This window comes from Gambusia affinis, linkage group LG11, assembly GCF_019740435.1.
Source record: "Gambusia affinis linkage group LG11, SWU_Gaff_1.0, whole genome shotgun sequence".
Lineage (NCBI taxonomy): Eukaryota > Metazoa > Chordata > Actinopteri > Cyprinodontiformes > Poeciliidae > Gambusia > Gambusia affinis.
Window position 1 is genome coordinate 22,655,329 of NC_057878.1, and position 16,139 is coordinate 22,671,467.

Consider the following 16,139-nt stretch of genomic DNA (forward strand, 5'->3'; position numbering starts at 1 on the left):
AAATTAATCACAATCTAAGCAGATTTCTACAAGTGTTCTTTCTGGGAAACTAATGTTACATAACTCACCACAGTTGGCCTCATCTGACCCGTCTGCACAGTCGGGGTCCTCATCACAAACCCAAAGCTTGGAGATGCAGTGCATTGATGCCTTACACTGGAACTGGTCAGGGGAGCAGGTGCTTTCAGCTGTTTTCAGAAAAAAAGGAGTATGAGAGAGAAGAGCAACATCTTTCATCATTCAGGATGAATTTTTTTCTCTGTAGAAAGACCTGAGTCATCATGGAATGCTACCACGACGCAAGACACAGTGAGGAAGTAAATTATGCCTCACGAACATCTTCCTTGACCTCATTTTTCATGCTATATTACAACAAGGTAGGAGCAGCTTCTTTTTAATATAACGTGACATTGTTTCAAATAGCATTTTAATTTCAGTGGCGCAGTGTTCATTACAAAAGTGCATTCAAAAACACATCCAATCATGCTGGTAGTTTAAGCAGGGCTGAAGTAATTAGCTTCACTTTAATTAAAGTCTTTTTTTTCTCTTCCTGACTTTCTCGCAATCTCCTTCCCTTGCTCTCACCCCTTCTGTAATCATCGGAAAGACAAACGCATCCGGCGAAAAGTCAGGATAGGGTGTGATATTCTGATGAGTTACATCACTGCAGACAAAATCTGCTCTTATCCTCTATGCGATTCAATTTCTAATCCCTTTTCAGAAGAGCAGGCCATAACACAAGTTGTCTCCAGAATGCCTAATGAGGACTACGTAATCCTAATGGTGTGTTGTATGCAGTTCAAGCACAGGCATGAAATAAAGGTTTAAAAAAATGCAAAATTCGGATGTTTTTTTCATGATTTGTACCAATTTAAAAATACATCCATCAAAAACTTTGTGCACTATATGTATATTTGTTTTTAGTTTTTTTGAAGTGCTTGCACAAACATATCCAATTCTTCTTATTCCAATACATTATTAATAGCTTCTTCAGACAGTAATTTGTAATGTTGCAAACTCTCACGGCAGTCTGTCTCATCCTCTCCATCACCACAGTCATCCTGACCGTTGCAGCGCAGGTTTAGAGGGATACATTTCTGCTTTCTGGTGCACTTGAACTGGCCTGACAGGCAGATGTATGTCTCTAGGAGGAAAAATGGTAAGAGGGAGAGCAACATCAAACAAAACGAAAAAACACCATGAACACATTTATTCACTACATTGAATACTCAATGTAAGAAAGACAGAAATATTTTAAAAAGCTCTGAATATGCTTCTAATTACTTTGTAATTCTGACTATGACCTGACAATATAAAAATGAGCTGGGTTAGGATCTATAAGAATAAGATTAGGAGAAAAATAAGAAAATGAGTTGAATATGATTAATGTTGTGTTTTCATGATTTCTGCCATTGCATAGCACTGGTGAGCCGGAGAACAGTTGGTGCATCTTGTAGGAGTGGTCGACATATTATCTCAAATCAACTGAGGTCATTTATTCTGAGCCTGTTCATATCCACCAACAAGGAATCTTGTTATTTGACCCATCTGCCCATTATATTTACCCATGGTGAGTCTGGGGCAATGCTGGTACTCTGCTCAATTTGTGACCAAGTATTTTTTTCAGTAAACCTCTTATTATTTGCTCTTCTGTCAGTTTATCTTTCATCATGCAGCTTTGGATTTGTCATTAAGCCTCTTTAATTCCCTTCAGAGTCTAACTTCTAATATGACACCCATAGAAAAACCACAAAATGACTAAATGCATGTTTACTTTCAATCCTCCTCACTTTTGTTACCAGTGAGCCTCTTAACTTGGAACTTATATGATTTGCAATAAGAGAAAGTGTTTTTCTGTAAGTATCAATCTTTAGGTTACATTTCTATAATCAACTAGTTAATTGTTTTTATAATCAATCACTTTAAGTCCCAATAAAACACATTGATGTTTTTGCTTTAACATCAACATGTGAAAAAGTGACTGACATGAATATGTTTTAAGGTACTCCAGCAGAGTAAACTATCCACTTACCACAATTAGCCTCATCCGTGTTGTCACCGCAGTCATTCTCGCCGTCACAGATGAAGGGAGGAAGCGCACAAAGGCCTGTACCACACTGAAAACGCCCAGGCTGACATTTGAATTCCGCTGTTTAAAATCAAGCGTAACCCAGTGTGGAATTAGAAATAAAAATGGCACATATATTATAAAAGAGGTCAAAGCTCTGACTGTAACAGGTGACCAAAACAAGAAAATAGAGAGAGAAAAAAAACATGTTTTTGCCCCATATTTTATGTTTTTATGGTTTACAACTATAACGTTCCACTTACGGCAATCAGGGGGTTCGTCTGAGCCATCTCCACAGTCATCCACCGTGTCACACTTCCACCAGAAAGGGATGCACTCATCTGTCCCACAGCGAAACTGTGTTGGAAAAAAAGAGACAAAAACGAAGGGGAGTGGGTGAACACAATTTGAAGTCAACATGCATTCTCGACTGCCTGGTTAGACTTCTACCTTCTTCAAAGCCAGAGTTAAAATCAATACCCAAACATTTCCTTCACCCTTCATGTTAGAAAAGAAAAGCCCATGAAAGTAAAGCAATTTGCCTTCAGGTGGAACAGTGCTGATCAGAACAGAGGAGCAAACAACATGATCACAGCAGGTGTAGACATGGTGGAGTAGGAGGAAGAAAAAAGCTGACCTGACTGGAGGTGCAGTTGGAGAGGCAGGTTTTGTTGTCGGCAGCAAGGTAAAAGTTTGTGGGACAGGCACATTTGTGTTCCCCCCCAGGGGAAAGAAGACATAAGTGGCTGCATCCACCATTTGCAATCTGGCACTGGTGCTTGGGCACTGGACAGCAAAATACAAATACAAGACAGAGCTCAAATGGTCTGACATCAGGCATGTTTTTGTTCCAGCTGAAAAAAAAACCCAACAACTAAGGAACAAAACTGTTAGCTGGATGGAACAAACATGAGAGTTTGATGCACTATTTACCTTCAGGCTGCCGTAGTGAGTGGTAGACCTTGATTGATTTGATGGCTTGCCAGGAGTTGAGGAGCTCAATCGCTTGAGAGCCTGTAGTCTTGTGAGCACGTCGGAGTGATTTGGACTTCCCATCAGTCCAATACACAAAGTCCTCAAACAAAGTCAGTGCCATTACTCCTTGGATGTGGTCATAGGACACTAAAAAAGGAAGTCATATGTTAAGTTCTGCAGAGGCCTAGTAATAAGCATTTGATTTAGGTGTGTTAGAGAAAGGACGCAAGTAAAAATAAAACAATAGATGTTCAGGACTGGAGTTTTTTAGTTTCCTGATCTAAACCATCCCAATGTTAGCTGTAAAGAACGTCTTTTGGCTGTTTATGTGATTAAACCAGCTCTTACTAAGCCTGTCCATTTAATTTCTTGTTTGCTTGCAGTTGTGCCATACACTTTTCAGATATTTTCTCATTTTCTAGTCACAAGTTGATGGTAAGCTGTAAGAATGTCCAAACTTGTAAATAAATGTAAAAAAACAAAATTTAAAAATAAAAAAAATAAAAAACACTGTATATGAATCACCATCACTGCCATACTCAGTGGTAAAAGATCAAGGTGAACTCCCTTTAATTTGTCTAAACTTAATTTTAAAATTTAAAATGTGCAACTTATGTTATCGCACCATTTTTTTTTGCTCACCTTTGCGTCTTTGGGTGCCATCCATGTTGGCAAACAGGATGTGGTTGTCGTCTGCCCAGTACAGTCTCTTGTTGGTATAATCAATAGTGAGAGCAGTGGGGCTATAGATCTCTGTGTCAATAATAACCATTTGCCCGCGGCCGTCCATGCCTATACGTCCAATCTGAGAGGGCTCACAGCAGTCTACCCAGAACACATACCTAGTCACAAATATTGCAGAATTGAGAAAAGCTGCATGTCACTGTAGGCAACATTAAAATGGAGTGCTGTTCAAAATAACAAGGTGATAAAACATATGGGTCACATAAATCAGTGGAGGTAAAAATGAACAATGCGAGTATACATGCTAGTAAAAAGCAAACAAAAATACTGAAAATGATAACAAATGCCTAAAATTGATTGCCTCTACAATAACACTACATGTTAAATAAAAAAACGGAAATTCTCATTTCCACAGATTATGTATGTAAGCACCAACTAAATAAATATCAGACAAAAATTCTATGATTTATTTTTTTTTTTTAAATATGCATTTGAAAAAACTTGCTTTAAGAACCATTCAAAAATCAGTAATTTTTAAGTATAAAATTCAGTTGTAAGCTATTGTAAACTCTTTAGTTTTAATATTCTCACCCTGTCTGGGGATCCAGAGCAAGATCTGTGGGGTTCTTCAGACCAGAACTGATCAGGATGGTTGGGTAGAGGCCGTTCGCTTTTGACACTTCTAGTGTTTTCTTCTCTGCATCACACCAGTACAGATTTTTTCCAATCCAATCAACTGCTAAAGCACTGGGCACTGCTGTCCTGTGGACAATCTGTTAAAACAGATGAAGGTAGTTTGAAACACTCAAAAACGTTTACCTGATAAGCTATGTTCAGCAAAATACTTTTTTTCTACTGCATTTTGGGCTCTCTTAACTTTTCAAACGGAATGGTTTTGAGAGGCTGTCATGTGCTGCCATGGTAACTGCTAAACATGAGTCCTGTGCATGACAAAAGGTTGTTAAGAATACTGCAGGGTGATGTAATGACCTAAGGCGGCTGCAGACCAAAAGCCTCAGCTTTATTTTAATGTGCATTTGCATACAGAACACTGTCAGAGATAAAAGCCTGCTTCTAACGCTAGTTTGTGAAGAAAAGGTCAGTCCTTCAAATATATTTATAAAGAAATGCAAGTGGGGTGTAGATGTAGAGCGGTCGCCCCACATACAGAGGCTATTAGTCTCAATGCAGCAGTGTGGGGTTTGAGTCGCAATCTTGAGACCTTTGCTGTATGTCGCCCCCCCTTCTCTTTTTCCTAACTAGTATACTGCAAATAAAGACTACCATATATGTGTTATATGTGTTCAGGATTAGGATAGATTTTGTTGAAAATGCTATTTTCGCAAAGCAGAAGGTGTTCACCTACAGTCATTACTTGATTAATCTCATGGGGAGCAGTTTAATAAGGTCAAGCAGAAATGAGTGATGATTTTAAAATTAGACTCTACAATCAAATGTCTTCCCCGCTGCAGTGAAGAAAATAGGTTTTGAACACATGAAAGATTTTCTCAGTAAAAGAAAAAAATGGTGGCGGTCAGAGGGTTCCCGTTGTATGGTAACCTCGTTCCTGTCGATCTGCTGCAGGGCAGCAATTGCTACAATGTAGCTTACCACCACAGGCATGTGAACATGTGCACGAACAGGCAAAAGACTAAATGTAGTCTAAAGTGCAGTGGTGTCCTTTGGACTACATAAACACATTAATTTTCCTCAAAATTAATGCGTTAAATTCCCAGCTCTATTCTTTACGTAAAGACCCTTCTACTTGTAGTAATCTAGGTTTTCACTTTCTATTGTTCAGAATAACTGCTTCACAAAAAATTTGGAAAATGTCAACATTTGAATATGACTTTTCAAAAAATAAACATGAAAAAGGATGTTGAGTGATCTGCATGTAAAAAGTGGAGTCGGTTAGACACCCCATTTTTTCAGCCATTTCAACAAAAAGATAGTAAGACCTTCAGAATACCTCCTTATGACCTTGTCATAATGTTAAAAAACAAAATGACAAAAAAAGAAGGGTATTTGCAGGGGATTGTGAGATCCTTTGGCATACCTTGGGCTCTCCAGGAAGCATAAAGTATGAGCGTTGAAGACACAGTTTTTAGCATGCACCAACCTTCTTTAGCAAGGTCATGTTAGTTAATCATTGTCGCAGCATATCAAGGTCCTGTGTGGAGCATGAAGAAGTGCGGTGGCAGTTAAATATGAGCATATTTATAAACTAATTTACTTCATGGCAACAAATGCCACAAAAAGAATTGCATGTCAGCAAAAATCTTTATTTACCTTTAGAAACACAACTCTGAAGCAAAATGATTATTTAAAAATGGAGATCACGGATGGACACAGGTAATGTTTATATAGCTAAATGGAATAAAACTAAATTATATAGCTGAAATAATGCGCTGAAGTCTAATTGAAAAATAAAAAGAATTATGTCCACTAACTATTTTTCTAATTATATGGATCTGTGTTTCAGACAGTTTGCTAAGCGATGTCAGTGGCTCAGGCTGAAAACTGTGGATGTAAGAGAGTTAAATAAGCCTATTGCTCAGCGCACAAAAACTAATGAGATGTGGCACGGGAACCCAGAAAGTGTTATCCTAATGTCCCATCAGCTCTTCTATCTGGGTTTCGATCCCCCGACCTTACCCAACCTGGTGACAACACCTGAGAGCGCATTTGTAACACGATGCTTGCCACATTCATTTGACAGCCATTAGTTATCTTTGCAGGCACTCTATCTAAGCTATTAAGCAAGCAAGAAGCTCTTTCCTGAAGCAATAAAAAAAAAATCTATGATGTCGAAAGTGTAAAATATAAAAGACACCTATCTTTTGCTGAGCGGTGATAATGAGCTATTTCAACCATGTGTTGTTCAAAAGCAGAAAATGTTTTTAAACGGCAAAATCTGATAATTAGACTGAGCAAAAACAAAGCTGAGATAGGTGGCTAAAAATTGAAGTGGGAGTAAGAACAGGAGACGCAATGATTCATCTCCAAAGTGAAACAAGCAACATATGGTCGTCAGTCACAGCAGCAATATCTCCTCAGTTACCTTAAGGTCGCTCCCATTTAGGCGCATTCTGTTGATCTTTCGACCACTCGGCCTGGTTGAATCCACCCAGTAGATGAATTCCTTTTTGTAGTCAAAATCTAGGTGGATGATGTTATAGAGGCCCTAGGAAACAGAAAACACACATTGCATATTAAAGCATATGAATATTTATCTTAATTAAAATGGGTCAAGCTAAGTTCCCTGTGGGGGGCTGAAAGCATTAGGCTGTCACTCTAACTGCCACCATAAATACACAACATTTGGTAATTAAACAGAAACACATTTATTTTCATCTGCTCAACCAAAAGGTGATTTCAATTTGCATTGCTAAAAAGTAAAAAAATAAAAATAAAAACTCATGTGCTTTTTATATGTGATATGTTTTGTGCAGCACAGGCAATATTGATTTTGGTGGATATCCCATAGCTCTCGAGGCTTTCAGTAATACAAGCAATTTTAAAATTGACTGGAGAGCAAGCGGAAGTCTGATCAAAGGAGCAGAGTGAGGTACCTTTCTTCAATGTTTAGCTCACTGTCAATCAGACAGTGCAGCACATCAAACAAGTGCCCCCACCCTGCTGTCTCACACTGTAGGGGCCTTGAACACATGTCAGACAATCTGACAGGTGCAATGAAATGACTTCATCAGATCAACACTTTCATAGACAGGTCCCAAAGGGTCCTGAAGGAACATTCCTGTACTCCACGTATCTGTTACAGCGATGAAATCCACCTTTCTCTTGTACTTCTAAAATTGAAAGGTATATTTTATGAATCTACCTGGAGGACAGCATGAAGAGGGATTGAGACCCTTTAACTGAGATTCGATATAAAAAGAAAACAGGAAAAACTAAAGTTATTTTTTTCTGTTTTTATCTCATTAAAATGATGCTGCAGGTCAGATAGTTTCCTTAAACACCTTCTCATTTCATCACCTAACAACCAAAGCCTTCAAGTGAAAGTGTAATTCTACAAAGTTTTGAAAATGAGTTAATCTCTTCTTGAGTCTGTTCTAACCAGCTGGTCTATGCCTGCTGTAAAAATGCATCCTCAAGATCTTTCTTACCCAGGCTGTTAGTTTAGGTGGACAGCCAGGTTTTAGTAGGTTTGAAGTTGTTTTAAATTTTCTGAACACGGATAGAGCTGAGCACTGTGAGACGTCCAAAGCTCAGCTTATTATTTTAAAACTGAACCCTTCTTTGAACCTATACAAATCTATCTATCTATATATAGATATAGATATATAGATAGATATAGATATATATCTATATCTATCTATATCTATATATAGATATGTAGATAGATATAGATATAGATATATATACACACACACACTGCAACCTGACCAGGGTGATCCCACCTCTCATTGAAAAGTCCAGCTGGAGATAGGCACCAGCAATCCTGCCCTACCCCACTAAGGACAAGGACAAGAAAATAGGTGGATGGATGGATGTATATGTATATAAAAAAAACTGTTTTATATATATGTATATATATAGCTATGTAAAAAAACTGAAAAGTAAGATGAATATTTGTCTGATTTAAAAAAAGAAATTGTAATGACTTGCGCTTATCAGAAGTCAAGGGGCTGAGTTAACAGGCTAATTTGACTGTGAGAAAAGGATGTAAGATACTCGTGAGGTGAGTTATGGTAAATTGCATCCTGCCTTTTGTGATAATCAACAGTTAAAGCCCAGAGCAGCAGTGAGACCTGAAAATGATTGAAAAATCCCCTCCAACGGTTTCTCGATTAAGCAAATTCACCCCTCTGTTCTGCACTAAGCGAATTGCCCACTTTCTTCCACCCTAGTTTTTGAAGTTTGTTTTTCATAATGAACTGCACAGATTTACATGAACAGATTATTTTCTTCTGTTTTATGACAAATGTATAGACCAGTGTCCTCAGCAGCTGCTGATACCCCAGACGTTGCGCGACTGAACTAACATCTGACTTTGTACATGCTTAATTTGACTGGCAGCCGTAGATCAAAGCTTTTTACGAACACTGTGATTTTGAATAGGTTGAGATTACCTGTTTTAAGATGGTGTAATTTGAACCATCCACACTCAGTTTGCGGATCTCATGGTGGTCTGCCATGATGAGAAAGGGCTCCTCAGCTGAAATACAGAACGCATGGCATTAAGGGACTTGTACGGTTATGTGAGGAAATGCTTCAAATTGAGAAAGCAACAATCAAGCTGACCTGATATAGCCTTGCATGTGTTTGGGTTGCGATCCACAGGTTCATAACCATCCACACAGAGGCACCTGTAGGACCCATAGGTGTTGATGCAGCGCTGGCTACAAGGGAGGGTAGTGGAGCATTCATCAACATCCACACAAGTCTTCCCATCATCTTTCAGGTGGAAACCAGGCCAGCATTTACACTGATCATTAAAAAAAACATGAAAAACATAAAAAAATATTGCTTGGAGGTATAGAAAAATATAATGAAAACATATAAGAATGTAATGAAACTGAAAATAAGAATAACTTAAAACTATCAGCGTTTTAAGTTCCGACGTATTTCTCTATAACTTTCATGTGAAAAGAAAATAACTCTTCCTTCTATTATTTTCTGCTTTGCTATTAACAGTAATGTCTACAAATTTAGTGGCCATTTAAATCTCCTTCCTCAAGCCGAAAATAAGGTAAAGTTGGCTCACCAGAATTTCTTTCCCTTTTTTATTCTTTATCGGCTTTCCCTTTTTTATTTAAGGTTTACTTACAAGACAACATTCTACTCTGAAACACATTTACTCTTAATCCATCCAATAAGAACAAAGCAAAGATGTTACAAAAATGTAAGTGATAAAATCACAAAGAAGTTTGTAGTTTTAGAAAGCAAGCTAAGCTCGAAGGAAGATATATATTTTTTATTTTGAAAAACAACAAAACATCTTACTACCAAATCTCATTGAGTGTTTGCTTTAACATTCTTCCAAGTGAATCAAATGGGAAAGAGACTTTCAATCAGGCAAACTGGCACTTAAAACAAGAGGAAACGTCATAGAGATATTGTTGTTTCGTTTTCCCCTCTGGGGGGAAAAAAATACAACAAAACATGACAAACCATAACCTACAAGTCAACATTAAATCTGTGTTATATGCCAAAAAAAGTTCCTTTCCCAATCATCCTGTTCCAGTAAATAATATTGAAAGAAAAAGTTATAATTATTTGCAAAACCATAAATGTGATAAACATGTTAAAGTTCTGATGCAATCAAATTTTACATCCACTTAAACTTTCTGCCCTTCCAAAGAACGTATTGATGTACAACAGGCATTTTATCAAGAGGGCGTTCTCTTAAGTCACTTTAGTGAAAGAAAATGCTATTCAAATAGTTTCTTTAAATGCTGTGAAAGGAACCAAAGTGGTGGATCTATTAAACAATGACTCCCTTTTATATTATTAGATTGATTATATTTTTATATTGTTTCTAATTGGCTTACCATTTATCAATCAATGTAATATTTAATACTTAAGGGTATATCTGAAGATTTCTTCTCGGTTTCTGACACACTCGGTCATTATGCAATAAGTAGAAAGAGGGCTATGGTAGAAATCTCTGGATCTGTCCTAAAATTTCTTCATGCATGTCTGCCGGGTGGCCTGAGGCATAAATTAATTTTGCAACTGCTTCAGGTCCTCTTCTAGCCCCAGGGCCCCAGGAGAAACTGAATTTAAACAGACTAGCTACCAGTCAGTTTTAGAATTTATTCAACATTTTTTTTTATCTTAACCTCCAAAGGCTTGAAAAGATCAGCTCCTATATATTTATTGCTAACATGATACAGCAATAGACCTCGAATCGAACACTGAGGTGTTCCAATCAGAACCTTTTAATAGTCCCTCTCTCGTTTCAGGACTGGAGGATATTGATTTTCACACACAGGAGCACCAAGGCTGTGGAATGTGCAGCCTTTATTTCTGTGGAGTTTGGACTTTGTGGATACTTCCAGAAAGAAACTGAAGGGCTTTTTGTGTATACTTACTGAGTTGACTGCGATAAAAACAGCTGAAAAGACATGGGCTATAAGTGACATGCTACCCTATCTCTTTTGCAAAATTTTAACACAGCACATTAAACTGGTGTTAAGATCTCAAAACAGTGTGTAAAATGAAAAGTGAACACATCTTCTCTTTACGCAAGTCGCTGTTTCATAGAGAATTCCAGCAAAGCAGGAAAGCTGACATACCATGTCATGAAAGGCATGACACACACACACACATGCAGCAGACAGCTCTGGAAAACAATTAAGAGACCACTTAGAATGATTAGTTTGTCTGATTTAACTTTTTATAGGCACATCTTTGAGTAATATGAACATTGTTCTTTTATTATATTAACTACTCACAACTTTCCCCTGAGATTCCAAGCACAAATGTAGTATTTATCTGAGGAAAATGAGAAATGTTCAAATTAAAGAAAAAGATGCAGTGCTTTCAGACCTCAAATAATGCAAAAAAAGAGAGTTCATATTCATTTAGAAACAACAATACTAATGTTTGAATTCAGGAAGGGTTCAGAAATCAATATTTGGTGTTATAACCATGAGGTTTTCTTTGGAATTCAGTACAGTGGTCTCTTAATTTTTTCCAGAGCTATTTATGCATACTGCTCTGTGGCTCAAAGATTCAACCTCACCTCAGTGACCACCTCAGTGACCAATGCGAAACCAAAAATAACTTAAGAGTGCTTGTATCAGCTGTTCTGCACCAACTGTAAATCCTCTCCTTATGCGGAGTTATAGCCTTGATGGCCTTTCTGCTGATCTCCCTGTTCAGGCCACAAATGGATGAGCTAAAGGTTTGCATTGATGTGCTCTTTGTCCAGATCTGCCCCCGTCATGACAAGCTCAAAGCCCTTTTTTTGTGCTTTCTGGCAATTTCTGAAGCAGTAAACACCAAGCCGCGGAAGAACACAACAATAAAATTCAGGAATGAATGGTTAAAACTGCCACAATCTGACAACCAGGATGACCACAAAACCACTCCAGCGGTTGTGGCCATGACCTGGAGACAGCCCTCATATCAAAATGCCACTGTTGTGCTGCCAGAAGCAGAACAATGACATGGCACAGTGAAGAAGCAAGGTGGATCACAGTTGTTTGCTTATCGTTAATCTACCCACCTCCATCTAAAGGCTTTCAAGGTTACAAAGAAAGAGTGTACATTTATGTACGGTATATAAATATATATATGGTCCATCCCATCTTTATCTGTTTAATGATGTGAAAAGTAAGGCTTGATTTATTATCAGTCATTAATCATTCATGTCCACACCACTACTGATATGAGCCCCACATTACACCTGCTGGTGAATTAGAAATGTTGCTGCTGCAGCTCAGCACTGCAGGTCAGGGAAGTTTTTTAATAAAAATTTTGCACTGTAGTGATTTACCTGACTACTGGAATGTAAGTCACATGGTAAAATGTTGAAATATACAATGGCTGTGCTGTGACTCATTAACTGAGCTGCCAGATTACATATTATTAACAGATATTGACACATGATATCTGTTTCTTACCATGCTTACTTTTGCTAAACTTGAGTTAGTTTGAGTTTAAGTATAGATGTGAATAGGTAATGTATTTTCAATCAGTGTCTTGCAAAAGTATTCACACCCCTCAAACTTTTTCCTCAAACTTTTATTTGGACTTTATGTGAAGGACAGATAAACATTTGTGACATTTTCAGTTGGTGCAGTTCACTTTCATACTGCAAACGCACCAAACCCTGTTAACATGTTCACCTTCACACCTGTGGAGGTGCTCCATCAAAGACTACTGAAGGACACAACATAAAAACCTCTAACGAAGACTCTGACAGCCCCTTCCTTCTTCACAAAATGAAACCAAAAACGGAGTGGTGTCAGATTTTTGTGATTTTAGGATTTATTTTTTGTCGTTGGCAAAACACTGGATGGCCATTTCCTAAACAAACTTAGTGATTTGGTTTGATTGTATTTATTTTCCAGTCCGCTTGGCATTCACATGCAGTCAAACCACACAAGGAAGAGTTCACTTCAGCTGAATCCAGATTTGGTTTTAGGTGGACTAGAATTCCCTTTTTAGTCTTCATCAGAGTTTGATAGCGGATTAACACCTCACTAAATGAAATTGACTTTCTAGGCAAATTAACTAGAGTTCAACTAAACCGTACTAATCGGGGCTGGTGTGAATCCACCTTTGATGAAATTCACTGAGGTTTCTTGTTGTAGCATGATTAAATATAAAACTATTTAGGGGTGATGAATCCTTTAGAAATATATTGTCTAGCAGTGTTATAAATTCTCTGTTGACTTACCTTGTAGCCCACGGTGAGATCCTGGCAATCCTGTGTGCACCCACTGACTCTGCGGTTCAAACATTCATTCACATTGCAGTTCCTCTCATCTGATCCATCTCCACAGTCATCTTTCCCATCACACAGATTCCCCTGAGATATGCAGCGGCCATTGGAGCACATGAAGAAGGAGCCATTACACAAGCTTCCTGAAGAGAACAAAGAAAAACTATCACAACACCCTGTGATCAACCATGAAAGCTCATAAAAGTCCTTGCCCTCATAATGGATAATAGCCAATAAATTAAACTCAGAAAGTCAGAGGCCTTTTTGTTTCCTTCATATAAATCCACCAGTTTCCTTGTCGAGTGATGCTGCTGGTGACACTGATGAAGAGATTCTTACAGAGAGCCAAACAGCAGCCTTACCTGCAGCAAGACATTTGAGGTTCAGCGGCAGTTCATCTGAGTGATCGGGACAGTCCGCATAGCCGTCACACTCCCACTGAGAGCTGAGAAGACAGCGGCCGTCCCCGCAGCGAAACTCCCCAGATCCACAGGAGCGATAGACTAAAAAAAGAAACCGAGCCACTATCTCATCAAGTTACACTCGGACTTGTCAGTTTCAGAGCTTTCAGTTTGGTTGGAACCTTTGCAGAGTTAAGTGTCAATTATGTTAAACAGATTTACAGAAAAAAAGGTTTGCATGACCACTGTTGATAGCATAATGAGGAACTATCAACAATTCAAGCCATCTGGAAGTATAATGGCGTTCACAGCTGCAGCAGCCAACATTTCAAGAATAAACATGCGTTTCCTCGGTCAGTCATCGTAAATCAAAGCTGCAACAGAGAATTCCCTCCACACGAGGTACTCCATAACAGTAAGTGCCTAAATAAAACTCAGGTGTCAGCATGTTCACAAACATTGATACAAATGTGCCTCTTGTCAATGTATTGATAGTATAACAAACCAGCAAACAAAACACAGGAAACATGCAGTCTTCTCATTTTAGAAACGTTGAAAGAGATTTTAATGAGTCAATGCTGCCATTATTGAAAGTGGTTTTGTTTTATTTACTTTAAAAAAGTAAAGTTAGATCAGATCATAGAGAGACTTGTAGAATTAAGACATTACTTACACAGTGTCTTTCTGACAATGTGAGGTAGACTAAAAGATTAAAGAGAAACAAAACACTATGTGCCAGTCTAAATAAATTCAAGAAGCGAGGAGATAGTGTTTTTCTCCTACTAGATGTTGAATTATGTTTCCGTAATATTCATTTTTATGGAAAGATTATTTGGAACTTACTACTTTACATTAGATTTATTTCAGTGTTACTTTTTTTATATTTACATAATGAAGCGAGTGACATTTACAAATATGGATTTTAATATTTCACCTCACAAAATACAGTGAAGAGATTTTTCTCGAGTGTCTAAGAATTTTTCGTGTATTATTTGTTAATTGGATGTGGCTGGTCACTTCCTACTTAGAGAATTTCATCAATGGAATGTGTTTATGGAGATCTGTGACTAAAACATTACATTAAAGAAACACAAAAGAAGTAGAATTAAGATAAATTCTACAAAAAAAGGGTAAATGTGAATGAATGAATGAATAAGAAATAGATGCTTAAAACATTTGAGTCAAAATATATTCTATGCTCTGCGAAGTTTACTGAAATGATTTCTGTGTAATTTGAGGAAAAGGCCGTTTAGCAGATGAAAAAAGTATAAGTTAAAGTTTTGGGATTGGTTGGATATTAAACAAACTGAACCAGAACATCAGCGGAACAACAAAAGAACATAGTGTGTGCTATGAATCTGAAGTCGTTACGAGTCTGAATCTTAAAAAACAGACTATCATTGTAGAAAGAATCTGTTATATTCTACCTATTTAAAATTCTCACACATGTAATTATCCTGAGAACTTTAAATAGGCACGTTAAAAAGAACTTAATTTTTATTTTTTAGTAATGAGCAATCACGGACAACCCTTGTTTTGAGGGTAACATTTCAGTCATAAAGAAACTGAAGGATTCAACATTCAGGACACTAACAAAGGATTGTTGGGGACTGTTGTGGAGGAAAGTAGGAGTTGTGGGTGAAAGGTCAGATTTAGATGTTTCTGAATACTATATGCAATGTTACATTCAGAAATCTGTCTACCTTTGCTGTTTAATAGCTCAACCTGCAGAGTGCAATTTTCAAAAGAACCATTTTCATTTATCACTGTTAAATATGAAGAGCATCAGACACCAAGATAAATCTACTTGCCACATTCCACGGACTCGTCAGATCCATCTCCACAGTCGTTATCATGGTCACAGACAAATCGCTGGGGGATGCATGCTTTGTTGTGGCACCGAAACGAGTTGTCATCACATGTGTTGTTTGGTGCTGATGGTCGAAAGAAGAGCATTCAGTCTCTAATGAATGGATAAACTTTTTCTTCCCTGCTGTGGTACAGGGAATGTCTACAAACTAGCGTTTTGCCTTTTATGCTTTTTCTAATTCTTGTTCCCCTGCTAAGTGGGTTTGAGTCAAAGAAGAAATAACTCTGGTTACGCCACTAAGTGATGGCTGTATTTGTGTAGAAGCCTCTATAATTATCCAATTACCCACTAATTCTCTCTGTATGCATCCTTTTTGCACTGTGGCTTAAAATTAGTTGAGCCTTTTGTTTAATCTTTAAATAATGAAATGTCATAAAAATAATCAAATTGTTTTGAACTAAAATGGGCAACCTCACCACAGCCAGCTGGAGAGAGTTCGTCGCTTCCATCAGGACAGTCCCTCTCACCATCACAAAGCCAGCGTTTGGGAACACAGGCATACGATCCAGGACAGCTGAATAACCCTGGAGCACAAGTTACTGTGCCTGAGAAGAAAATAATATCACATCATCTACTTCTAAATACCAAAAGACCTGGTTCTTCAAAGAAAAGAAACTTGTTTATTTATTAGCACTTCTGGTAAACACTTACAGAAAGCTTAAAATGTACTGAAGTTTTATTACTTTACTTTATTCTTACACACACACACACACAAAAGTAATC

The 16,139-nt window shown here is 37.7% G+C and overlaps 1 protein-coding gene across 1 annotated transcript in view; it reads right to left on the reverse strand.

Moving 5' to 3' along the window:
• Positions 1-16,139, reverse strand: part of lrp1bb (low density lipoprotein receptor-related protein 1Bb) — a 301,838-nt gene that overhangs the window by 45,032 nt on the left and 240,667 nt on the right. Inside the window, exons 51-65 of the mRNA XM_044132659.1 lie at positions 15,833-15,961; positions 15,358-15,480; positions 13,508-13,648; positions 13,101-13,288; positions 8,993-9,176; positions 8,821-8,906; positions 6,789-6,911; positions 4,319-4,500; positions 3,686-3,885; positions 3,002-3,190; positions 2,706-2,854; positions 2,332-2,425; positions 2,033-2,149; positions 1,025-1,144; positions 69-188 (exon numbers count right to left, since the gene is read on the reverse strand). Coding sequence (XP_043988594.1) covers positions 69-188; positions 1,025-1,144; positions 2,033-2,149; positions 2,332-2,425; positions 2,706-2,854; positions 3,002-3,190; positions 3,686-3,885; positions 4,319-4,500; positions 6,789-6,911; positions 8,821-8,906; positions 8,993-9,176; positions 13,101-13,288; positions 13,508-13,648; positions 15,358-15,480; positions 15,833-15,961 — 2,145 coding nt within the window. The remainder of the gene's footprint in view (positions 1-68; positions 189-1,024; positions 1,145-2,032; positions 2,150-2,331; positions 2,426-2,705; positions 2,855-3,001; positions 3,191-3,685; positions 3,886-4,318; positions 4,501-6,788; positions 6,912-8,820; positions 8,907-8,992; positions 9,177-13,100; positions 13,289-13,507; positions 13,649-15,357; positions 15,481-15,832; positions 15,962-16,139) is intronic.